Below are 26,646 nucleotides of genomic sequence, written 5' to 3' on the forward strand. Positions count from 1 at the left end.
CTTGGAAACGGAAGTCGGTGACGACTCCTGGAATCCGTTTTTGTACCCAAGCGCTCCCCTCCACCTCCTGCCTTGCCTGGACCTTACGGGCCTAAGCGGCTTCAAAGACCCCGGCCAAAGGCTCGGCCAACTCTCCTACATGACCGCTCTCTGCTTCCCCAAGCTCGGGGAAGTTGGGAGGCTGCTTCTTTACCCTGTAGCAGGAAGGATGGCGTAGATATCCGACAGATGCTGAGCTCCTTCAAGGCCTAAGCCACCGCCAACGTCAACCCGCCGGCGTCCGCCATTAGCTCTTGAGGCAGGGACCTTCCGGCGGGCGCGCGACGTATAAAAGGTCCCCAACCGGCGCCTGAAGAATATATATGTAATTTTTTAAAAATATTTCTGCCTTTCTTCAACTACACATTGAAAATTAGTTAAACATACCTTATGGCCGTCACTTTTCCCAGGATAATAGAAAACAAATAGATATTTTAAAGCGTACTTAAGAAAAAAACTACCCATATGTCCATCGGGCATTTTCTTGGGCAGCCGCAAAGACCTGGCGCGCAAACGAGGCGGGGGCCTCGCGGGGCCGGAAGCGAGAAATGGGGACCAAGATGGCGGATCTCGGTTCTCCTCAGAAGCTGTCAGGGGTTCCTCCGCCTGAGGGGATGGGAGGCGGCCGCTGCTCGGAAATCTCTACCGAGCTTATTCGCTCCCTGACCGAGCTGCAGGAGCTAGAGGCTGTATACGAACGGCTCTGCGGCGAGGAGGTGGGGGGCTAAGCCAGGGGCAGTGGGTTTAGGAGACGTCAGTCTTGGAAAATCCGGGCTGTGGGAAGTTCTCTCTCTGCCTCTGCCGAGGGAAACAAAAAAGCACTTATTGAAGAAGAAGGAGTGTAGTTGAGTGTATGGGGGGGGGGGGACGTGACATCTCTGTTCACTTGATATGGTGTCCCTAAACTTGTTTTCCCTGCTATCTCGGCGATCTGCTTCGCTCCCCTTGATTTCCTTGGCCCCTAATTTAAGTTTCTCGGTCAGAGCAGTTTGAGCAGTACGTCAACTCGCTTGCTTCTCAAAATAAGCATAAAGGCTCTCTTGCATTGAATTAGCAATTTAAAAATTATGAAACGCTTTCACCATGTTATCTCGTTTAACCAGGAAGTCATTGCAAATAAACTTAAAGCGTTTTAAGACTTATGTGGGGAATGACTTTGGGGTGTGATTTTAGTGTTTCGGTAAGTGCACAGCTTTGTAGAAGCTTGAGGTTTTAAGACAGGCATAACCGTCTAATCTTGGACTAGTAACTTTCATCTCTTGGACCCCTGCATTGTGTCAGGGGCATGGACTATATTCTTTTAAGGATTCCTTGCAGCCTCCTTCATTTTCCGTGGCAACCTGATGCTGTCGATATATTTTTAAGTATTATTTGGGTTCCTTACTACTCAGAAGAAAGATCCAAGCTCTAATCTAAAAGTTCAGTAGCTGTTCCCTAAACCAAACTTTCAATTAAGGTTGAGTACAAAAGGCAGTTTCAGTGGGAGGGAGGGGGATTATTGATATCTACGAATATTTTCAAATATTAATTTGTGCCAACTCAAGCAGTTTATGGTAACATTTTTCAGCAAGATATGCTTTATAAAATTTAGTACTCTAACAGTCCTAAGTGTGCATTCATTGAGTCAGTCAATTTTTACAGTGAAATTAAGTCCATCTTACAGACAGAACAGTATTAGTTCTGTATTTGTATTTGATGACTGTCAAGGGGAAGTTCCCCTCTGGATCCTCTGAACTATTTTAATAGAAATGTATAGTTGATATTGAGGGCTGTTAATAAACAATATTTCACATACTATGTTAAGCACTATATGTTATTTTTGTTTGGCTCTTGCAACAGCCCGATGGGATATGTATTACATGTTACAGATGAAGAAACTCAAGCATTTAAGAAGGTTTACATCAGTTGCAGTAATGTAGTAAATAACTTCGCCGAGAGAATTACGTATTTATCCCTACTGGGTACTAACTGTACACTATGAAGAGACTTTTTTTAACTGCCACTTTTTTAAGTTTCATTTGTTTAGCCATTGTATTTTAAATGCCTTCCTGCATTAGATACTATACTAATTGTATTGAATAAAGTTTACTTCCTTCCTTTGTGGTATTCATCTGCTAGATGGAATAAAATATACAGAAGGTAACAATCGTCATGCAATGTGATATATGCGAAAATGAAGTATTGTTTGTTAAAGTCCTAGGAGAACTCTGTGAAAGGAAAGTCATTTGAAATGGGATTCAGCCTTCAGCTAAGTGGTTGGGTTAGATAACTCTTAAGGTTCCTTCTGACCATTCTGATGACAAAATGCTTGTCTGTGTTTCAGAAAGTGGTAGAGAGAGAATTGGATGCTCTTTTGGAACAGCAAAACACCATTGAAAGTAAAATGGTCACTCTCCACCGAATGGGGTGAGTCTTCCAACTCCGCAAGAGCTATTGTAATTCCGACAAGGTCCACTGGATAAATTACTGTTTTTCCTAACTCTGTTATAAAATGCCACTTGACTTTGAAATGTAGAGGAGGATTATTTCAAGGTTAAGAGAACACTTAAGGGTACAGTCAAGTGGTTCTCAAAGTGTCCTTGGAAGTATCAAATTCTTTGGGAAACTTGTAAATGCAAATTATGAGGCCCCACTCAAAACCTACTGAACCAGAAACTCTGGAGGTAGAGCCTAGAAATCTGACAAGCTTTTAACAAGCGTACCAAATGATCCTGATTATGGTTCAAGTTTGAGAACCACTGTTTTTACAAACTTTGTGTATTTGCTAGTCATAAAAATTGCTCTTTGATCTCATCACCCTCTTTGATTGTTGGTTAGTGCATTTTATCCTCAGCGGTGGGGAGCATCTGTTCTCTGGTTCATTAGCAGTGCCTATTTAGATGTCTGTTTAGTAGTTATAAAAAGTAATTTTTTATTTAGTATAGACATGAGTTTTCAGTAAAATACTCTTTAGGAAAAGCTGTGAGTAGAGTGAACTGAGCTAAAAGTTGTGGGGAAGTACAAAGACAGTAGAAGACATAGTCTCCATTTACAAAAAAAATTTCCATCTCTTATTCCTACCTTCTGCCCCTACGGATGTGTGTGTGCTGACATGTGCCTCCAGCCCCAACCTGCAGTTGATTGAAGGGGACGCAAAGCAACTAGCTGGAATGATCACCTTTACCTGCAACCTAGCTGAGAATGTATCCAGCAAAGTCCGTCAGCTTGACTTGGCCAAGGTAATCCCATTGAACTTCTTATGTTTGAGTTAGTAGAGGGCAGTAGAGAAGCCACCACATTAGAAATTAGAGCAGCACCATTTAGTAGAAATCTAACACAAGATAGTAAAACCCGACAGAGATGGCACAAGAAAACTTCAGACCAATACCTCTTATGAATAAAGACATAAAAATCCTCAACAACACCAGCAAACCAAATCTAGCAACACATAAAAAGGATTATACTATGAGCAAGTAGGATTTATCCCAGGAATGCAGGGTTGCTTTAACATCTGAAAATCAATTAATATATCCACCATATCAATAGAATAAAGGACAAAAACCAAATGATCATCTCATAAACTCAAAAAACTTGTAATAAAAGGTAACTTCCTCAACCTCAACCTGATAAAGGCCATCTACAAAAAACCCACAGCTAACTTCATACTTACCAGTGAAAGGCTGGGTGCATTCCCCCTAAGATAGGAATAAAACTAGAATATCAGCTCTTGCTTGTTTTCTTCAACATTGTACTGGAGTTTCTAGTCAGACATTCAGGCAAGAAAATGAAATAAAAATCATCCAAATTGGAAAAGAATATGAGCCAGGGGTGCCTGGGTGGTGCAGTCATTAAGCGTCTGCCTTTGGCTCAGGGTGTGATCCCGGCGTTCTGGGATCGAGCCCCACATTAGGCTCCTCCGCTAGGAGACTGCTTCTTCCTCTCCCACTCCCCCTGCTTGTGCTCCCTCTCTTGCTGGCTGTCTCTCTCTCTCTCTCAAATAAATAAATAAAATCTTAAAAAAAAAAAAAAGAAAATATGAGCCATACATTTAACTTTATAGATTTTTCTAGTAGCCATTTTTATTTTTCTTTCTCTCTCGCTCTTTCTTAAAGTAGGCTCTGCACCCAACATGGGTCTTGAACTCATGACCCTGAGATCAAGAGTTGCATGCTCTACTGACTGAGCCAGTCAGGTACCCCACTAGTAGCCATTATTTTAAAAAGTAAAACAAAGGAGGGCCTGAGTAGCTCAGTTGGTTAGGCATCTGATTTTGGCTCAGGTCATGATCCCAGGGTCCTGGGATCAAGCCCCACATTGGGTTCCCTGCTCAGTGGGGAACCTGCTTCTCCCTCTCCCTCTGCCGTTTCCCCTGCTTGTGCTCTCTTGCTCTCTCTGTCAAATCAATAAATAAAATCTTTTAAAAATAAAATAAAACAGAAATAGGTGAAAATAATCTTAATAATGTATTTTATTTAACCCATTACATCCAAAATACCATTTAATATGTGATTACTATAAAATGGTATTAATGAGATATTTTGCCTTCTTTATTTCTGTACTAAGTCTTTGAAATCCAGTGTGTGTTTTACACATCTTAATTTGGACTAGACACATTTCAAGTGCTCAATGGCCACAGATCGTTAATGACTACTATAGTGAATAGCACAGGACCTGGGCTCTTGAATAAGTCAGTCCCAGCCTTTACCCCTGTGAAATAGCATAACTCTTCCCAATCTATTTGTTGAGATTCTGCAAAATAACTTACCACAAAACACTATAGTCACACAGCCACCAAGTCACTTTACTAAGGTGTCTTTAAAAACATTCTTGCTTATTCTAGGGGCGCCTGACTGGCTCAGTGGGAGGAGCGTGCAACTCTTGATCTCAGGGTTGTGAGTTCTAGCCCCACAATGGATGTAGAGATTACTTAAATAAATAAAACTTAAAAAGTCTTGCTTATTCTAAAAGAGAAATAGTTTCCACATGTTTCACTTATTTTATTACTTGGTTTATAAGGTCTTCTTCCCAAGGGTTAAATACACTCTGATTCCATTATTAATTTAACAGCATCAGTCAAATACAAAAATGGCTTTTCCCTGTTGCTGCTTCCATTAAAATGAATGATCTAGTCCCATAAATAAAATTGTATGATACCTGTCAGTGTCATCGATCATCATCAACAGATTTGCGAGTGGTAGTGGTTTTGGTTCAGGGCCTCTGGTTAACCGGATTCTGGCCCTAAATCTCCCTACCTTCTGAAGAGATGTTTTGAAAGAATAGGACATTGTTTCTAAGCACCAAGTCTTTTTGCAGAACCGCCTCTATCAAGCCATTCAGAGAGCTGATGATATTTTGGACCTGAAGTTCTGCATGGATGGAGTTCAGACTGCTTTGAGGAATGAAGATTATGAACAGGCTGCGGCCCACATACATCGCTACTTGTGCCTGGACAAGTCAGTCATTGAGCTCAGCCGACAGGGCAAAGAAGGTGACATCCATCCCAAACTGTTGATTTCTACGGTTGTTACAAGCATCTGTAATCTGGTTTAAGCACTTATAGTTTCTGGTTTAGTTACAAGCATCTGTAATCCAAACAAGGCAAACTCAGCCAAGAAAAGGGCATCTGTTAGGCAATTTCCTTGTCTGGTACTCAACCCTACATAGGTCGTAGACCACCCTAGGACAAATGTTATTCTCATTTTATGGAAAAGGAAACAATCCAGATCTGCTGTTCCTCTGGCCAGTGGGTTCTTTTCACCTGACCATATCACCTCCTTACAAAATTAAATTCTTAGCCTGGCTTTCTAGGCCTTCTGTGATTTCAACCCACCCTGTCTTTCTCATCTCGTTTCATGCTATTCACTCATGCATCCATTCATTGTGCACATATATAGAGTTCTCCATATGCCAGAGTATATATTACTTGCAATACTCTACAAATGTTTTCTTCATCTTTTTATTTCTATTCCTTTGCTCATTTCATTCCCTTTGCCTGGAATGTATGTTCTTCCTATTCGGGTATCAAAACCCTGCCCATCTTTAAAAGATGGGATATCATTTCTGGGAAGACTTTTCTAATTACTTCAACTAGAAATGTGACTTGTGGATACTTGTCTTATTACACTTATCGTACACTTCTTTTGTTACAATTATCTGTGCACAGATCTTAATTCTTTTGCTTGATTATAATTTCTGTGTATATTTTGAATGAATAATGGTGCACAAAGTGTCATAGACCTGACAGAGAACTGTGTTTTACATTAATTCTCATTTTCCTCCCATTGTGCAGGCAGCATGATTGATGCCAACCTGAAGTTGTTGCAGGAAGCTGAGCAGCGTCTCAAAACCATTGTAACAGAGAAGTTTGCCATTGCTACTAAGGAAGGTGATCTGCCCCAGGTGGAGCGCTTCTTCAAGATCTTCCCACTGCTGGGTCTGCATGAGGAGGGATTAAGCAAGTTCTCAGAATACCTTTGCAAGCAGGTATGGCCCCTGATTGCTTGGTAGGATAGTGGCATGGTTCTCTGCCTGCAGATTGGGGCACTGTGTGGGTCCAGTTTCTGTGGATACTTTCTCACTTCTGGATTTAACTCCCCTTTCCTGCTCTCACTGTAGCCTAGCAGGACTGGATGCATACATTCATTTAGCACTTCTCTAGGAATGAACTGGACATCTACTGATGTACATTCATTTCTGGCAGATCAAGTGAAAACATAGGAAAATTAAAATGCAAATTCTCTGACAAGTTGAATCACCCTTTCTAAGCTGTCAACCAGAAACTGGCTTCTTTTAAGAGCATTCAGAGTTAGTCGTTTTAAGACTTCATAACCAGGCTTGAGTCTCAAAATAAGCCACATTGAGATGAAGGAGGTGAGGTCACTTAAGATTAAATTCTGAAAAAGAACTAATATAACAAAATTATTTAAAAATAAATAAATAAATAAAATAAATCCTGAAAAATAAACAGATTTCAGTTAAAGTCTCAGCCCCTTTCCCTTGCCCTTAGATGGAAAGAAGGAAATCGCAGCAGGCATGTGTGCAGAGGGTTATTGTTTGTAACTACATCTCAGAGTGCATCCTGCCACTTCCTTCCCAAATTCTCTATGATGGAACACTAGTCTGCATTAAGAAAAATGAGATAGTGCCGTATATGCTGACATGTTTCACTCTCTGACATATGGTTAAGTTAAACAATTGTATGCAACATTTCTGCTTCAAATGACAGAAGAGGCAATAAAAATATATGTTTGTATAAGCATAGAGTGTTTTTCAAAGGGTTAACAACAGTTATCTCTGGAGAAGAGACTTAGGAGACTGAGAGACATAGGTAAGAGGAAGAACTGCTTTTCACTGAATACTCCTTTATTCCTTTTGAATATTTAAGTGTGTGTGTCTTAACCATTCTAAAAAATTGATTAAAAATAAAATATAAAGGGCGCCTGGGTGGCTCAGTTGTTAAGCGTCTGCCTTTGTCTCAGGGTGTGATCCCGGGGTCCTGGGATCGAGCCCCACAGCAGACTCCTCTGCTGGGAGCCTGCTTCTTCCTCTCCCACTCCTCCTGCCTGTGTTCTCTCTCTCGCTGGCTGTCTCTCTCTGTGTCAAATAAATAAAATCTTTAAATAAACAAACAAACAAACTATAAGGGGGAGATGCGGGTCTGGCAGTTTTTTTTTTTTTTCAGTACTTCGCCACCTGGGACCTAGAAGTGGCTTCTACTTTAAATCCCTTCTGCAGTACCCAGATTCCGTGTTCTGCTCAATGAAGCACCATCAGTGATAACTTGAGTTATCCTTTGAGGTGTTTATTGGAAATAGGGACTCTCTCCTTTGGCTAATGGCAATACATATCTTCAAAGAAAAGGAAAGCATTATTTATATCTCTGAGTTGAAGAACAGTTACCACTGTGCTCGAGTTCTTTGTCTTGTTTGAGGCCCAGACAACTCAAAGCCACCAAGGGAGGTTCCTCTGTGCTGTCTAAGCTTTCAAGCATCAAAGCAAACATGGAAGAAAGGAAGTCAGTGGGAGGTCTTTTTGGAAAACTGAGACTAGCCTTTGAGAACTGTCGTGGATTTTCCACTTTTTTCAGGTGGCTAGTAAAGCTGAGGAGAATCTGCTGTTGGTGCTGGGGACGGACATGAGTGATCGGAGAGCTGCAGTCATCTTTGCAGATACACTCACTCTTCTTTTTGAAGGTAAGTGTCTTTCTCCACTCGAGAGAGACTGGAGTTGTTTCTACCTAACACCCACATCCTAGCTTTTCTTCTCTACCTGCCAGCCTGATGCCTTCAGTTTAATCCTGTAGCTTGCTGTGTATTGATTGATACATTGGAGAATTAACTTTCTAATTCAGTATCTAATTAGCAAAAATTAGAGTCTCTCAAGTGTTTTGATCCTCCCTAGCCCTCAAGACCCAAATGCTAACAGTAAGTTTAACCCTAGAGTAAATTATTGGGAAGAGAGTGATGGTGACTTCCAAAGATGCTCCTATTAAACTATCAACATAAAGTAAATGCCTTCTGATTTACCAAGCACTGTACATATTAAACAGACAAATCTACTTAGTGCCTCCCAGCACTGGCAGGCACCATTTGTATTCATTTTGGGAGGTGAAATAGCCTTAAAGGGTTGAGTTAGACCCCAGGTCAGTCCTGGGTAGAAGAACGCAGTTTATTCTGTGGGAAGAATATTTAGAATCCAGCCCTCTCATTTTTCTCCATTCTAGGTATTGCCCGCATTGTGGAGACCCACCAACCAATAGTGGAGACCTATTATGGGCCAGGGAGACTTTATACCCTGATAAAATACCTGCAGGTGGAATGTGACAGACAAGTGGAGAAAGTGGTCGACAAGTTCATCAAGCAGAGGGACTACCACCAGCAGGTGAGCAGGGGAAGCTGCAAGTGGGTTTGGACACAGTGTGAGCCAGCAATACTGAATATAATAAATTGAGGGTGGGGTAGGGAAAGGATGAAAAGAGAAGTAGATGGAAAAATAAGTGCCAAATGCAGACTGCCTGCATCTTGCCCGTCACCAGCTTACTTTGGATTTGAGGTGTTCTGATGATATAGTACAAGATCGAGAAAGAAGTAGAAAGGGCGGGGCACCTGGGTGGCGCAGTCGTTAAGCGTCTGCCTGCGGCTCAGGGCGTGATCCCAGCGTTCTGGGATCGAGCCCCACATCGGGCTCCTCCGCTAGGAGCCTGCTTCTTCCTCTCCCCCTCCCCCTGCTTGTGTTCCCTCTCTTGCTGCCTGTCTATCTCTGTCAAATAAATAAATAAAATCTTTAAAAAAAAAAAAAAAGTAGAAAGGGCTTCCTTAAAGAAACACAAAACAGAAACATTAGAGCACCTCTCTATCACAGAATGTGCAACAGTGCCTTCTAGTGATATAAGAATTTTACTTCTTAAGGTCCTGTTAAGTATCAAGTCATTTGTCTCAGATTTCTCCTTAGTTCCTCAAGTGCTCACAGTAACACTTGCTTTTTCATGGACCTGATTTCTCCTTTCCTTTGAGTGGAGGAAGTAAGAGTAGGATTTAGAAATAGGAGTACCCCATGCAACTTTATTTCTAGAACTGTAGGAGATTAGGTTGTAGTTCATTGGAACACCATTAACATCACTTTTAAGTGCAGTAATAGAGGAGAGCATTAGCATCTAAATCAAAAGTAAATCTTTAGTTCATCATCCTGATAGCTTACTTTTGGCTTGCCTGTTAAGCAAACAAAACTTAAACATTCTTTTATGCCAGAAGTTTGGAGGGACCAGCAAGAGGAAGAGAAGGAGGGTGGGGAAGAACATTCTCATTTCTTTGGTATATTGCAGTTCCGGCACGTCCAGAACAGCTTGATGAGAAATTCTACAACAGAAAAAATAGAACCAAGGTAATAATCCTCTTTTCTTTAGCCCATAGAAGTTTGAATTGGTAATCGTGTATCATTCAGAGACTGCTCTATTACAATGTGGTCTGTGTTTTAGAAATATTTTATCTATGACTCAAGTCATAGTTTAGTGTTTTCTAATAAAAATATGCTTGTTAAAAGAAAATTCAAACATTATTAGGGGCGCCTGGGTGGCTCAGTTGTTAAGCGTGTGCCTTCGGCTCAGGGCGTGATCCAGCGTTCTGGGATCGAGCCCCACATCAGGCTCCTCTGCTTGGAGCCTGCTTCTTCCTCTCCCACTCCCCCTGCATGTGTTCCCTCTCTCACTGGCTGTTTCTCTCTCAAATAAATAAATAAATAAAATCTTTAAAAAAAAAAAGAAAAGAAAATTCAAACATTATAAAAATGTATTCATTCAATCAGTAAATTTTTACTGAGTACACTTTGGGTCAAACACTGGTCTTTGGTGCTGGGGATGTGGCAGCAAGCAAAGTAAGCAAACCTGACATAATTCTTTCCCTGTGGCATCTGTAGTCTATAAAGTAGATAACAATAATAGCTAACATATACATAGTGTTTACTGTGTGTCATACATTGTTTTAAGCACTTAACAAATATTTAATCATTTATTCAGGAATTTCTCAGCCTCTGTACTATTGTCATTTTGGCTCGATAATTCTTTGTTAGGGAGGACTGTGCTGTGCATTGTAAGATGTTTAGTAGTAGCATTCTTGGCCTCCACCCACTAGATGCTGGTAGCATGATGTCACCAGACACTGCCAAGTGTCTTGGGGGTGGAAGGTGGGGTGTAAAATCACCTTCAGTTGAGGGTCACTGATTTAATACAGAAACATTTTTTTACAGAGGAGGAGACTGAAGTGGTTAAGTGACTGGCTGGAGGTCATAGAGCTAGAAGATCACAGAGCCAGGAATAGAATCCAAGCAGTCAGATTCTAGAGTTCATATTATTAATCATTATGATATACTAAGTGTAGGGTGCAGGAGAGCATGTAATAAAGGGATGTAATCTAGGGGCGCCTGGGTGGCTCAGTTGTTAAGCGTCTGCCTTTGGCTCAGGGCGTGATCCCGGCGTTCTGGGATCGAGCCCCACGTCAGGCTCATCCTCTGGGAGCCTGCTTCTTCCTCTCCCACTCCCCCTGCTTGTGTTCCCCCTCTCACTGGCTGTCTCTCTGTCAAATAAATAAAATCTTTTAAAAAATAAATAAATAAAATAAAGGGATGTAATCTAAGCTGATAAAGTTCAAGGAAAAATCTCTGAGGAAATGACCTTAGATATGAGACCTTAAGAGTAACTAGAAATGGGGCACCTGGGTGGCTCAGTCAGTTAAGCCTGCCTTTGGCTCAGGTCATGATCTCAGGGTCTCGGGATAAAGCCCTGCAACGGGCTCCCAGCTGAGCGGAGAGTCTGCTTCTCCCCCTGCCTCTGCCTCTCCCTTCTTGTGTTCACTTGCATGTGCTCTCTCTCTGTGTCAAATAAACAAAATCTTAAAAAAAAAAAAAAAAAAAAAAGAGTAACTAGAAATAAGAGGTGAAGAGTTTTCCAGGTAGAGCAGGGAAAACATGTGCAAAGTCGCTGTGTATTTGAAAAACTGAAAGAAAAGCAGTATAGTTGAGTACACAGTTGGGGAGAGCCTGGTAAGAGGTGAATCCAGAGAGGTCGTTAGAGTCAGGCCACTCAGCGTCCTATATCGTAAGTGGTATGGAAATCATGTGATTACAGTATGACCAGATCTATGTTTTGAAAAGATCTCCTGGAGTTCAGTGTGGAAAATGAGCTAATTTGTGTGTATACAACTAATGAATCATCGAGCCTTACATCGAAAACCGGGGATGTACTGTATGGTGACTAACATAATATAATAAAAAATCATTATTAAAAAATAAAAAAAAAATAACTTGTGTGTATAATGTGAGGGAGGGGTTCAACTTCATTCTTTTTATGTGGATATCAGTCATCATCCCAGCACAGTTTGATGAAAAGACTATTCTTATTGAATTGTCTGAACACTCTTGTTAGAGATCAGTTGATCATAAATGTGAAGATTTCTGGACTCTAAACTAATCTATATGCCTGTCCTTATGCCAGTACCACACTGTCTTCGTTGCTGTAGCCTTATAGTAAGTTTTCAAATTGGGAAGTGTGAGTCCTTCAGCTTTGTTTATTTTTCAAGATTGTTTTGGCTCTTCATCTGGGTAGATGAATGGGTGTGGGACACGGTTTAATGGTATATCCTAAAATCCCACCACAGCTAAATAAGAGGTTGGAGAGGTGTGGTTCCTTTCATGTGAGGCATAGATAATTTTTACTCAAACCACTAACAAAAATGCACCTCCCAGTCTCTTATTTAGCCCTGACATATTTTAGCAGTTGAATGGTTCAGGTGAAACAGGTAAGTGGAATATGTGGTTGACACCTGTCTGTGAGTATAATCGGGCCAGCAGAGCCAGGATGACCATCTGGCAGAGCTGACCCTTCTGGGCCCAGTGGGAGAGGGAATTTGGGATTCTGTTTGCCCTGTAGCTCGTATGTCTGGGAATCCAGCATCCTCCTGCTTATTCCTTCTGCTCCATGTATCTCAGGGAACTGGACCCTATTCTGACTGAGGTCACCCTCATGAATGCCCGCAGTGAGCTGTACTTACGGTTCCTCAGGAAGAGGATCAGCTCTGATTTTGAGGTGGGGGACTCCATGGCCTCAGAAGAAGTAAAGCAAGGTAAAAGGCATTTCCCATATTTTCTGGGAGGACTAGGACAGAGTTGGCACTGTTTTCAATAGTTAAGCCACAGATCTCTTAACAAGGAAGTAACTAGGGCTTCTTAGCCTCTGTGGTCTGTGGGCAAGCTGACTCCCAAAAGGAAAGATAGACTTACTGAATATTAGAATTGGACCGTATCTTTGAGTCCATTTAACCATTTTACAGGTGAGAAAAGCAAATGCCCAGAATGGTTAAATTATTTTCGTTTCATCTTTTATCCACACCGTGTTTCCTCACCAGCTCTGATTTAGGAATTAGCGTTTAATTTAAATAGGTGATATGGGGCACCTGGCTGACTCAGTTGGTGGAGCATATGACTCTTGATCTTGGGATTGTGAGTTTGAGCTCTACATCGGGTGTAGAGATTACTTAAAAATAAAATCTTAAAAAATAATAATAATAAATGAATGAATGAATGAATGAATTAAATGGGTGATTTGCACACATGAAGTATAGATAGATAGAGCAAAAAGATATACTTAATTCCATAAGGGAACTTTTGGGAGATAGGAATATTCTAAAACTGGATTATGGCTATTGTTATAAAACTCTATGAAGTTACTTAAAAAAAACAAACAAACATTGAAATGTCCACATACAAGGTGTGAATTCTATGTTATCTAACACTTCAGGGGCACCTGGGTGGCTCAGTTAGGCATCTGCCTTCAGCTTAGGTCATGATCCCAGAGTCCTGGGATCGAGCTGTGCACGCTCGCTCTCTTTCTCTCTCTCTCAAATAAATAAAATATTTTTTTTAAAAAATCACTTCAATACAGTATTGAGCCATAACATTGAGAGAAGAGTATATAGTATAAAGAGTATATGAAAAGAGTACCTAGTGTAAAGAAAGCCTTTCACTCCCTCCCTCAGTCTCCCAGTACCCCCAGTCACAAGTTTTGAAGAGATAAATACATTAGAAAAAAAATGTGTACCACATTCCAGTTTCATTTACAGATTGGTTTTCTGGATTTTTAAGAAGACCATTTAATTCCTGCTGGTTAAGTATATGCAGGATTCTTTAACTAGAGATTTGAAACTAACCCAGCATCTGTGGCATTGTACGTGACTTGTGTCAATAATACATGGCAAGGGAATTATTTCTATCACCCAGAATGGTATTGCTTTGATTTGGTGTTTAAGGGTGTTTGCTCATTTGGAGTTTGATGCTCATTGCTATTCATAATGACTCACTGTTCAGAGCTGTGTGTCCAATACAGTAGCCACCAGCCCCATAGGACTGTCTAAATTCAGATTTAACTAAAATTAACTAAAATTAAGAATTCAGTTTTTCAGTTAACATTAGCCACATTTCCAGTGCTCAATAGTGGCTACCATATAAGACAACAGAGATATAGAACATTTTAATCATCATGGAAAATTCTTTTGGACAACACTGGTTTAGTGTACCTGATATATTTCAGTCTTTGCCCTGGAAACTTAAGTATTTTAAGGCTTACTAATTAATTCTAATGGGAAAGAAGTAAAAAGTTCTTTGTACAAAAACATTTACTACAGGGGCACCTAGCTGGCTCAGTCAGTGAGTATGCGACTCTTGATCTCAGGGTTGTGAGTTCAAGCCCCGTGTTGAGTACAGAGATTACTTAAAGATAAAATCTTTTAAAAATTACCATTATTTCCAATTACTGTAGTTTCCAGTTATCTCTAATAAGGACAAAACATTTAGAAATAACCCAGGTGTCTAAGGATAGAGTTATGGACTATCTACCTGATAAAATATCACACAGCCATTAAAAATAAGTAAGCTAAGAAAAAAGAAGTTGTGTAGAAATGTTGAAAATATTTATGATATAATCTTTTTCTGTTCTTTTTTTTTTAAATTTTATATTTGAGTATAGTTGATCTACAATGTTACGTTAGTTTCCGGCATATATGATATACTTTTTAAAAATAGTTCTTTATTTTAAAGAGAGAGGGAAGGAGAGAGAGCGCGTGTGCATGCAAGTGCACGAGCAGGAGGGGCAGAGGGAGAGGGAGAGAGAATCCTCTAGCCGACTCCCCACAGCCTGAGCACGGAGCCCTGTGTAGGACTCGATCTCACGACCCTGAGATCATAACCTGAGCCAAAATGAAGAGTCAAAGGCTTAACCTACTGAGCTACCCAGGTGCCCCAAGGCTTTATAGGATATAAAAAAAAGCAGAATACAAAATTGTGTCTGTGCTATGATTATAACCATGTAAATGATGTACAGATTGGGAACAAAGACTAGAAAGGAACTTGGGAAAATGAAAACAGTTGAATTTTTTTCCCTTGGAGAGAAAGTGAGTATCCCTTTCCTGGCTGCCCTCTAGAGCACCAGAAGTGCCTGGACAAGCTCCTCAATAACTGCCTGTTGAGCTGCACCATGCAGGAACTAATTGGCTTCTACATCACCATGGAGGAATACTTCATGAGGGAGACTGTCAACAAGGTAGGACAGAGGACACACCCTTGAAAAGAAGCCAGGCTGAAGGAGATGGCCAAGGCATGTCACATTTCTTGGCCTGCTTTGAGAATGTCCTTGCATGCAGACTGAGCGGTACCCTTTGTATGATTAAAGGGCATTTTTGGAGTTGTCATGCTCTCCAAAGACCCAGCTAGGATGTCTTTCCCAAGAATCACAAAAGAACACCTCAGCTTCTCAGGAACCCTACTTGTGCCCTGCCTCCCTGGAGGTATGTTGGTGAGGAGCCTCAGGAAGAAGGGCCTCTCCTAATGTCTTAGGTCCTGGGTAACAGATGTCCCCAGGTCAAAGACCCTAAATACTTAATGTCCTAACATAGTCATCAGTAAGGAAATGAGCTGTTTTGGCAAGGAGAATCCACACCACGCTGTGACCAAAGCCATGTTGGGAGAAACAAGGACAAGCTCAAAGGGGAGCAGAACCAGAGCCTAGAATCATCCAGAACATTGGCACGCAGAACTAGGAGCCCTCACTGGCTGCTTTGCCTTTTGGTTAGGCTGTGGCTCTGGACACCTATGAGAAAGGCCAGTTGACGTCCAGCATGGTGGATGATGTCTTCTACATTGTTAAGAAGTGCATTGGGCGGGCTCTATCTAGCTCCAGCATCGACTGTCTCTGTGCCATGATCAACCTTGCTACCACAGAGCTGGAGTCTGACTTCAGGTAGGGTTGACTCTCTTTCTACTTTATAGGAAGCAAAAGGTCCTAGTTGTGATTGATTCCTGAGGCCCCTGTTGCTTCCTTTTTTCCCATATGATTCTAGTTCAGTGCTATATAGGATATAAGTTCCTATCCATGGTACAACATCCTTGGGTCCAGGCAGCTGTACAGCAGCCAGATATCTTATAGGCCAAATCTGTGTTCCCTGGACTGGATTGGAGGGGTTACTGGCTCTCAGGGCTAGGAAAGAGAATAGGCAGCTCAGTTGAAGGCAGTAGTTGTAATACAGCGATCATAGTTACCATTGCTACAGACCAGCACTATACTAATTTCCTGCTCTCTTCCAGTCCTGATAACAACCCTATGATGGAGGAACCATTAGCTGTCTTAGAGATGAGGAAACTAGGGCTCAGGGAAATCATATACCTCATAAATGGTGGAATATGGAGTAGAACCCAGAACTGACTCCCAAAACCTATTCTCTCGCCACTTACATGGTACGGCCTTTCACTAAGCTGTATGCCTCCTCTTGAGTTTGTTGGAGCTCATTGGCGAAAACTGAAATCCTCATAGGGAGTAAAGAACTGGCCAATCTTCTCTATATGTTCTTGTCATATCAGTGCCCTTGAAGGGGTGTTGGTTTTTCTCATAACCTGGATGCTCCAATTCTCTGACAATGGTCTCAAGGATTGGTTATTCCCCCAAAAGAGCAGCCCATGCTGCTGGGTTAGGGTTGTGGGCCCTCTGGTCCTGCTGTCCCAGAAGCCAGGTTGAGTGCTGTCAATCTCCATATGCCATTCTGCCCCTCCCCCAGGGATGTTCTGTGTAACAAGCTGCGGATGGGCTTCCCGGCCACCACGTTACAGGACATCCAGCGTGGGGTGACGAGTGCCGTGAACATAATGCACAGCAGCCTCCAGCAAGGCAAATTTGACACAAAAGGCATTGAGAGCACTGACGAGGCGAAGCTGTCCTTCCTGGTAGGTAGCCCCGTAGGTTGGGAGCTGGTCCATTTATTTCAAGAGGTTAAATTATGACCTCGAAGCCACAGTATAATTAGCTTTCAACTAGAGACTTTTCATCCAGTGTCTCTATAGAAGGAAAACTCCTCCTTTAAGAAAAGCTCCTCCTAGAAGGTTCTGAAACCAGTTCTTATCCAGGGACCTATTTCTGACCAACCCAATCCAGCACATCAGTGTTCCCTGCCTGAAAGCCTGGGCACCTCCGCTCTCCTGAGTGCTAATTCCCAAGAGCACGATGAAGCTGTTCGGGGGCTCCACTGAGTATCAAGCTTGGCTTGCATCTGCCACAGAACCGACTAATATCTGTGCCAGGCCTCTAGACCACTTCTCTGAGGGCAGTCCCATAACTTGGGGGGTACTGATCCTTTAGGCCTAGCAGGGCTGTTTTCCTAGCACATTTCTTAGGCTTTCAACTTCCTCAGAAAGATGACCTTTTTAAAGCCCTTGCCAGAATGACAGACAAGATGAAGCAGTGAGTCATACCAGTTGTATGACAGCTGGGAAGGGAGAAGCATGGAAGGATGAAAGGATTTATACAAGGTTAACAGCCAGTTTGTGATGAGCAAGAAGAATACAGATGAGTCCTGAGCCTGTGATCAGTCCTTTCTGGCATGTGCTGTGTTGGCATGAGTGGTAACAGGGCTGTCAGAGGTCGTTCTGCTCCCCCCCCACACACGCACACAGTGGCCAGGCTCTGAATCTTCTTGGTTCCTGGGGTTCAGAGCCTGAAGGAAACATTAAATAGCAGAACTCTTCATCTGTAGCCTACAAATGGGAGCCTCTGAAAACCTGGGATTAGATGCCAAATCTGTACTTTTTTTTTTTTCTGGAAACAGGGTCCTTGGATTTTATCAACTTCTTAAAGGTATCTATTATAACCCCCAAAAGAGTTAAGAGCTCTTGTTTTCAGAGACAAACATAAACATACTAATATCTACCCACCTGTGTTAGTTAACCCACAGTAACTCGTCCTCAGACAGATTCAGTATGCAGGCTTTTTAGGCAGCCGCACTCTCTTCCTGTCACTGAAAATATTTTCCCTGAGCATGAGTTCTAGTGATTTGGGACGTCCTGATTGTTTTTAAGAAAGAGGATCAACTCCAAGAAGTTTCTGCAATCCTACACCTTTGGAGAACTTTGCCAAAATGTCTGGCAGCCAGTTTCATATGATCATGAACTGACTTAAATTTTTCATTTTGTTTGCATTCTGTTATTTCATTTTCTATAGAACTTACTTTTATCCTTTCATTTCTCTGCTCAGTAACGACTCCAACCAGCTCAAAGCTCTACATCTCTGCTTGGTGGTTTGTTGACAGCCTTTGGAGTTTCACCCATCCTGCCACTCTAGTGCTATTTTCCTCCCCTTGGCCCCACAAGTCCCCATTACACTGGCTGCCACACAGACAGCTTCATTGTTTGAGGGCCCAGAAGATAAGGCCAACAAGAAAGGTGATGCTAAATGCTTGGTGACAGGTTTCTAGTTTTCCCGACGCCAAGTACTTAAAATGTCATCACTCCCACCGCAGCACCTATTTCTTATGTCACCTTGATTCATTTGGCTGTCAAGATGAATTCCCCAACGGTGCTGACATACCAGTCGCCATGAGCCGGGAATAAGCCCAGTGAATCCATGCTTACAAGGACTGTCAGTGAAAGGAAACTTTGAAATCAATACCTTTTGAACTCAAATCCATTTTCCCCTTATGATAGATTTTTCTTATGCCCTTAAATGCCTTGGAAACATTTAAGTTGTGAGCTTCATCCTTGAGCTGTCATGACAGTGCACTTGTTTCTCTGCAAGCCGGTGATGTTAGCAGCCTTGTGTGTGGCATGCTAACGAAAGCTTTAAGTCTTACCCATCCCCCATGAAAGCGGCCTTAGCAGCACTGTCAGCAGCTTGATCTTTCAGTATTGGCTGTAGGACAGTGATGAGGGAAGCACTCTTGGGGACACAAGGGGGTCATCCTAATCTCAATCCCTGGTGTTCTAGGATCCTTTTACCCCCAAATCCTGAAGCTCCTAACTCATCTCTTGAAAATTGGCTCCTCTCTACCTCACCCCTGCCTTTATGATTATGCCACCAGTTCAGAGCACACCAGCACACCAGTTCAGAGACAGAATGATCCTCTCAAACTCTTATTTTCATCTCCGCACAGCCTCTATATTAGATTCCCAAACCACAGCTGTGCTCATGCAGCATTCACCTGGTAGGTAGTAATCCTCAGTGCCATCCCCATTGTCCAGAGGAGATTGGCTCCCAAGTTCTAGTCTGACTTCACTCACCTCTGCAGCTTTACCTCTTACCATCTCCTGCACATATCCATGCACTGACTCTGCTGATCCCCAAATACCTTTTGGGGTTTCCTGCCACTCTGCAACTGTTTATGCTATCCCTTCTGCAGAATACACTCATTGACTCATTCATTCAACAAATGCTTATTGAGACACTTCTGTGTATCAGGCACTGTTCTAGGCTCTGGAACTGCACTGCCTGATGTAGTAGCCAATAGATAGGCAGAGGTAGCTATTTAAATTTAAACCAAAATCCAGTTCCTGAGTTGTACTAGCCACATTTCAAATGTTCATTAGCCTCATGTACAGATGTACTAGACAGTTAAGATTTAGAATATTTCTATCAAGAAAGTTCTGTTGGGCAGTGTTCTACTAGAAATATAGCTCTGAAGAAAACAGAATAGCTCCCTGCCTTAATGGAGCTCTCGTTCTGGGTGAGAGGTCTCAGGTCTGCCACTGTTTGGATTTTCTTAATGGTATTTAGGATTACCCAGTATTATTTTGTTTGCTTCTTGTTTGCGAGGCAAACAAAATAATACTGGGTAATCCTAAATACCATTAAGAAAATATCGAAGGGGACAGAGAGTGCACTAGAGAAAGGCTGATATGGGTAGAGAAATGCACTCACCCTCATCTGTCAGAATTACTGCAGCCTTTCTGACCTGAATTAAGTTCATCTCAGTTACCAACTCTGCCTTGGAGCTTTCCTGAATGCCTTAGGCCAAATTGTTTCTTTCTTCTAAACGGCCATAGCAGTTGGTGCCTTATTCATCACTTTTGCTACATGCTGCTTTTTATGATTGGTATTTCTGCATCGAGCTTATAAGGCAATAAAGTTATGAAAGAAGGAGCTCTTGGCCAAGAGTAGGGAGACCTGATTTCTATTCCTGGCTCTAGCCCTGTGGCCTGTCACTAACTTTCTGTCCTCTCACCCTGCTTTATTCTGCATTGTGTTCATCATTACGTGATATTTCTTATCTGACTTGCCTTCTGGAATGTGAACTCTATGAGAGGGTAGATTTCAGGAAGCATTTCTTTTTTTTTCTTTTTTCTTTTTTTTTTTTTGCGGGGGAGGGGCTTAGGGAGAAGCAGATTCCCCACAGCCAGGAGCCAGACACGGGGCTCGATCCCAGGACCCTAGGATCATGACCTGAGCCAAAGGCAGACGCTTAACCAGCTGAGCCACCCAGGTGCCCCAGATAGCATTTCTTAAAATGAATGTCAGCCTTTGCCTTACTGACTTCTCCCAGACCTGTATGCCTAAACATGGAACAAAAAGACCTGAAACCTTGGGTCACTACCGCTGAGGTCAGATGGCTTTGCTGCCTTAGTGTCAGGCACAGGAGAAAGGCCAAGACTGGTTCACCATTCTGCCCCATCTGAGACCTGAGCAGCCTTCTGCATGACATTGCTGTGTGTGTTCCTTAGCCCTCCTCTGAACCTCAGGAGTACAGGTGTCAGCCAGTCTGGCGCTGGAGTGGGTACAGACACCAGTGAGCAGGAAGTCACATTCTTCTGTCCTCATCTCCCAGGTGACCCTGAACAACGTGGAAGTGTGCAGTGAGAACATCTCCACGCTGAAGAAGACGCTGGAGGTATGGAGAAAATGGTCTATCAGTTTTCAGCAGCTGCAGCCTCTCTGGGCTTGCCGGTGGGGGGGGAGTCCTGTGCATTGGTTCTGGTGGGGACTGTGCATTCCCTGTCGAGCTAGTCTTCCTTGAGGGGATTCACTTGAGATCAACCCACAAGTTGGAAGATCAGAATTATAATTAGCACTTCCAGCACATACTTGGTCTGTGACCTCAGGCAAGTCCCTTAACTCCCTGAGCCTCAGCACTCTCATCTACAAAACAGATCTCCTTCCTGGCCTCATTTAGGTTTATTGGGGGGCCTAATTAAAAAGGGGTTGAAATGGAAAAAAAAGGAAAGAAAGAAAAATAAAAAGGGGCTGAAAGCACTTTAAAAAATGATAAAGTCCTCTAAAAATGTTAGGAAATTAAGATGAAATAGGGTTTACCAAACCCTGTACAAAGCTATTGCTATTACCATTTCTTTAAAGGAAGGCTGCACAGTGTGGTAGAAATCGCTTGGGCTTGAAAGTCAGATCCCCCTGAGCTCATATCTCCGCTTGACCACTGACCAGTTGTGTGGTAGGAAGCAAGTTCTCTAATCTCCTGGAGCCTCAGTGTCCTCATGTATAAATAGGGAGAATGATCTCTGCCTTGCAGAGTTAATGAAAATTAAATGTGATAATATAAAATACCTGGTATGTGAGAGGCATGCAGGGGTAGTTAATAATTGTACTAATAGTTAGTATAACTAATAGTTATGTAACAGCACGAAGCAATCATTTTGCTAAGTATTAGAAAATGAAGGGCCCAACTCTCCCCACTCTGAAAGTCTGCCTCTGGGAGAGGAGGGAAGCCAGAGCCCTGCCACCCCAGCGGACACTTACTCCGAGGAGGATATGTTACTGCAGAGACAAAGGGCTCAGCTCACAGGCTGACGATAAGTGTTGGCTTTAGCACGAGGCAGACTGGGGTAGGCCAGGAGCTGGCATGGGGGGGGTGGGGGAGCCGAGGTCCTTGTAACTGATGCGATTCCTGAAGGAGGCTCAGGAAGAGCAGCCAGGTGGGAGATTCAGATTAGGAATTTACCCCAAAAAGGCCTTAAAATAGAATAAAGTAAGAGTGATATTTACAAAGTACCAAAAGCATAGTGTGTCACACAGTATGTGTTCAACAGGTACCTGTCATCATTATTGAGTCACAGCACCATAGATTGTATTTCTGACTTTGTCCTTAACATTAGAATATTGAGGGGTGTCTGGGTGGCTCAGTCAGTTAAGCGGCTGCCTTTGGCTCAGGTCAGGATCCCAGGGTCCTGGGATAGGGCCCCAAGTTGGGCTCCTTGCTCAGCAGAGAGCCCACTACTCCCTCTCCCTCTGCCTGCCACTCTGCCTACTTGTGCTATCTCTGTGTCAAATAAATAAATAAAATCTTAAAAAAAATAGAATATTGGGGCGCCTGGGTGGCACAGCGGTTGAGCGTCTGCCTTCGGCTCAGGGCGTGATCCTGGCGTTCTGTGATCGAGCCCCACATCAGGCTCCTCCGCTATGAGCCTGCTTCTTCCTCTCCCACTCCCCCTGCTTGTGTTCCCTCTCTCGCTGGCTGTCTCTATCTCTGTCAAATAAATAAATAAAATCTTTAAAAAAAAATAGAATATTGAATTGGGAAGGAATATTTTGGAAAATGTTAGAAATTCAGAACTGAGCCAGTAGAATTAGCCAAGTGAAAGAAAAGGATAGCAAAGAGCTGAAAAAACCATTCCCATAAATCTCACCCACCTTAGATTTGCATTTCACGTGTATTCTTTCTGAATCGCACCAGCAAACCTTTGAGATCGGTCAGGTGGTGTGATGAGGTTAAAAGGATAGGTAAAGATCGTGCGTATTGGAGCTGCTATGGAACTGAGGGCTTCTGCCTGCTGGATCAGTCCCCTTGCAGCTCTTCCATACTGCTGCTTCTGCGGTAGCCAAAACAGCACAGGCTTCTAAGCAGCTCCTGGCAAACCAAAACATGGTGGGTTTCAAACAGCTCCACTTGTGATGTTCTCTATACCTCCGCTATAGTGTGGATGTTAGGAACGGGCACTCTGGAGCCAGAATCCCAGCTCTACAACTTAACTTCTGGGTGGTGTTAGACAAATTATTAACTTCTCTGTGCCTTAGTTTCCTTATCTGTACAAAGGGATAATAACAGTACTTACTTCATAAGATAGATATTTTAATTAATAAAAGTTAAATGCTTTAAACAGGGCCTGGCATACAGTAAGCACTTAAAACTTAGCTGTGATCATGATGATCTCCCTTGGGCAGCCAAACCAAATTGTTTTATTATTTTTTTTATAAAGATTTATTTATCAGGGCGCCTTGGTGTCAAGAGTCAGACGCTCAAATGACTGAGTCACCCACGTGCCCCAGGACCAATTTAGAAAACAGAAAGTATAACAATAAAAGCTAGTGTCTACTACTTGCCAGGAACTGCACTAGGCACTTTGTGCATCATCTCCTCCGACTCTCCCAACTACCATGGGAACAGGAATTTGTGTTGCCATTTTATAAACAGGGTAACTGAAAGTCAGAAACTTTAAGTCACTTGACCAAGTTCACTCAGCCAATACGTAACTAAACCAGGATCTGAAGCTAGGAATTTCTGACTCTTTATGTTTCTTATTCACACCCCCTGATACCAATGCTCTCATCTTACAAAGGGAGAAATGGGAGCCAAGTGGCTAGCCGCTGGGATAGTTTCCAAGTTTTCTGAAACCTATCAAGGACTCTTCCCTAGGATGGACTATAGCTGTTCCCAGAGAAAGCTGGAGTTGGAGAAATGGCTGGTTGCACATGGGCATCCTCTCTACCCTCCCCGCACCCGCACAGCCCAGCCATGCTTGGAAGCCTGATAATTGGGTACTCTCCCCTAGAGTGACTGCACCAAGTTGTTCAGCCAGGGCATTGGAGGGGAGCAGGCCCAGGCCAAGTTTGACAGCTGCCTTTCTGACTTGGCTGCCGTGTCCAACAAATTCCGAGACCTCTTGCAGGTAAGCCCCAGGATCAGTTGCTGACTGAATCCTGTGCCTGTGTGTTGCTCTGAGAATACTGTTACTGGTTTATTACGGGATCAATATACATAAAGAAACAAGGAGAAATGAGGGACTAGCATGCAGGACACTGAACTCATGTGAGTCCCTTGAAGATTAAAGGTTTTTCAGCAGTTACCATGCTGACAAGCCAGCATTTTGGTCCTTTTGAGGCTCCACTTGGCCCCCAGTGCCAAGAGCCCAGAAAGATGCTCAGAGGAAATGGAACCACATGGTTACTCAGACCTGCTGCTTGGCCTCAGCCAAAGGTGCTGCCTGCTATCAGGCACTCAGCAATCTCTTCTTTTGAGTTTGCCAAACCAACCCCATAGCCTGGACCTGAACTGGCAAAGATCTGGAAAGGAATGGGTTGTTTCTGACCTCTTCGATTAGCATTTTCTGGTAGACTTTGGACAGGCCCACAGGAAAGCCTGAGAACTGGAAGAGTGCCCTGGCAGTCACGGGATGGATGGAGCAGAAGAAAGGAAGGGCGAGGTACACGCGTCTTGTGTGTCTGATGTGTCTCTGCCTTGTCCTTCCGCAGGAAGGGCTGACAGAGCTGAACAGCACTGCCATCAAGCCGCAGGTGCAGCCTTGGATCAACACCTTCTTATCTGTCTCCCATAACATCGAGGAGGTCAGCCTGACCATAGGCAGCCATCAGGCCCAGGATTACTCCTCATTCTCCCAACCCCCCAGCTGGAGGGCAGTGGAGCTGTCTGAACAGACCAGCTTCTCTGGCCCACTTCTCTCACCCTGGAAAACTAGGTTCTTCACAGGAAACAGGCTGTTCCTTCAGACAGAAGGCTCTGAAAGACACCTGTAGGGGGTTTGCCATGACCTGACACATCCTCTTTTATTGAGGCTTTTTGCCCCACCTCTCAGACTTAGGAGCTTTTTTTTCTAGCCTAATGATTTCATTTCTGCAGAACACGAGATGCAAAAGGAAATAAAATGCCAGGAGCTTTACCATATTGTGTGAGCCACTGCTGCAGCCCAGGGCCATTTCCTGATCGGAAGTGTGATATAAAAGCAGCAGTAGCATATGCCAGCTTGGATGTCCAAGCTGCGTTTAAGCTGGATGAGTCAGAAGCTAGAGAGGAAAGGCCTCTTCCTCTGTTTTCTTAGAGGGATGAAAATGGGGTAGGGTGAATGGTACTTTCTGGAGAGATCCCCAGTGACCCAGCTTGTTTCCTAACAATAGGAAGAATTCAACGACTATGAGGCCAATGACCCTTGGGTACAACAGTTCATCCTTAACCTGGAGCAACAAATGGCGGAGTTCAAGGTGAGCAGGGGCTTAGAGACCAGGTTATGGAATTACCCACCTACTGGGAACCCCAAAAACTTCAGGCCCTAGCCTGTAGACATACTCCCCAATGGCCTCCTATAACTGTGCCTAACTCCCGAAGATTCCTGTTGGAGGCAGAGGGGCTTAGGTAGGACTCCCACTAATGTCTAGCCTCTTTGTGCAGGCCAGCCTGTCCCCAGTCATCTATGATAGCCTGACCGGCCTCATGACCAGCCTTGTTGCAGTCGAGTTGGAGAGAGTGGTGCTGAAATCCACCTTTAACCGGGTAAGGCCCAGGGAGTACAGGTCCACAGCTCTGTTGTTTTTCCTCTGAGGAAGACAAGTCCTGCCATCCTAGGATTTGCATCCCCTCAGTCTGCTACCCACAGGCCGTGCATATCTAGCCCCAGTCGTGCCCTGGCACCTGAGGCCTCGGAGCTGACTGAGGCACCACACGAGGGCCAGGCCCTGAACACTGACTGAGCTTGTGCTCCTTGCAGCTGGGCGGTCTGCAGTTTGATAAGGAGCTGAGGTCACTCATCGCCTACCTTACCACGGTGACCACCTGGACCATCCGAGACAAGTTTGCCCGGCTCTCCCAGATGGCCACAATCCTCAATCTGGAGCGGGTATGTGTGGCTCCCTTGACCTGGCGAGGGAAAGGTGACTGGGAAGAGAGGCAGAAATAACATTTGGATCCCTGCTTCTCCCTCAAAACCAAGTGTCCACCAGCAGCCCAGCCCTACAGAGCACCTTCTTCCTGGGCACCACCCCTGCTCCATCTCTCTCATGATAGCCTCTCGTTGCTGACTTGCCAGTGTTCTTCCCCACAGGTCACGGAGATCCTAGATTACTGGGGCGCCAACTCTGGCCCACTGACGTGGCGCCTCACCCCTGCCGAAGTACGCCAGGTGCTGGCTCTGCGCATGGACTTCCGCAGCGAGGACATCAAGAGGCTGCGCCTGTAGCTGCCAAGGGGAGCCCACCTGGCCCGTCATTCTTCAGGCCCTGTTCCCTGAGTGGCCACAGCCAAGTAGCTGAGCAAGGCTGTCGGGCTTGGGGAGCTCTGACAGCTCTGACTGTTCCACTGCAGACAGCAGGAAATAAGGCTCAACTCACTCTGCTGTCTGCATTCAGACCTGTCTGGGTGGTGCTTTGCAGGCAGCCTCTCCCCACCAAGAGAGGTGAGTCCCCCTGGGCTCCTAATTACATGGGAAAGCCAAGGCAGGCCAGCTTTCTGCATGAGTGGTCATTCTCTCTTCCTTAGACACTACAGCAAACAGGCTGCCTCCCTGCCAGCCCAAAAGGACTTGGGTATATCTGGGACCTGGGGAATTAGGGTTACTCTGAGGAGAGGCTGTGATGTTCATGATCACCCTGAATAAAGACACTCCTTGGAGAGATGCCGGCGTGCTGTTTGCAGAGAGGGCTGGATGCTATAGGTCAAGTGAGGTCCACCAGTTGCACTAAAGTGTGAAGGCGAAAGCCTGAAGCCTCAGCCTCTTCCTGCACCCAGAGGGGCGCACAGCCACCGTCAGGACCACATGAAAGCATGCACCTCAACCTTGTCTAATCCTGGATTCTCATCCCCCTCTTGGGCCCTTAGC

General features: G+C 43.8%; 2 protein-coding genes across 4 annotated transcripts in view; one reads left to right on the top strand and one right to left on the bottom strand.

The window, feature by feature from the left end:
* The window catches only part of SF3B3 (splicing factor 3b subunit 3), a 41,417-nt gene extending 40,826 nt beyond the window's left edge, over nt 1-591 (bottom strand). The window contains exon 1 of one of the 2 annotated variants that reach the window (XM_026495190.4): nt 194-591. The gene's annotated coding sequence lies outside the window, so the exon portion shown is untranslated. The other variant, XM_057314229.1, reaches the window with a different exon arrangement.
* Nucleotides 553-26,440, top strand: COG4 (component of oligomeric golgi complex 4). 2 transcript variants are annotated; one of them, XM_026495192.3, is made up of 19 exons: nt 553-755; nt 2,363-2,445; nt 3,143-3,257; nt 5,332-5,506; nt 6,308-6,501; nt 8,105-8,210; nt 8,741-8,898; nt 9,839-9,897; nt 12,496-12,629; nt 14,982-15,100; nt 15,630-15,796; nt 16,608-16,773; nt 20,640-20,702; nt 23,593-23,709; nt 24,293-24,385; nt 24,953-25,036; nt 25,224-25,325; nt 25,540-25,668; nt 25,873-26,440. In XM_026495192.3, the coding sequence occupies exons 1-19, from the start codon at nt 588-590 to the stop codon at nt 26,005-26,007; spliced, it is 2,367 nt and encodes a 788-aa protein (XP_026350977.1). In that variant the 5' UTR covers nt 553-587; the 3' UTR covers nt 26,008-26,440. The 2 variants fall into 2 exon arrangements, with proteins under 2 accessions (XP_026350977.1, XP_026350978.1); XM_026495193.4 differs by lacking the exon at nt 24,293-24,385 and having other exon boundaries at nt 564-755.
* Nucleotides 26,441-26,646: the final 206 nt, after the last annotated feature.

This window comes from Ursus arctos, unplaced genomic scaffold (genome assembly GCF_023065955.2).
Source record: "Ursus arctos isolate Adak ecotype North America unplaced genomic scaffold, UrsArc2.0 scaffold_19, whole genome shotgun sequence".
NCBI classification, from domain to species: Eukaryota; Metazoa; Chordata; class Mammalia; order Carnivora; family Ursidae; genus Ursus; species Ursus arctos.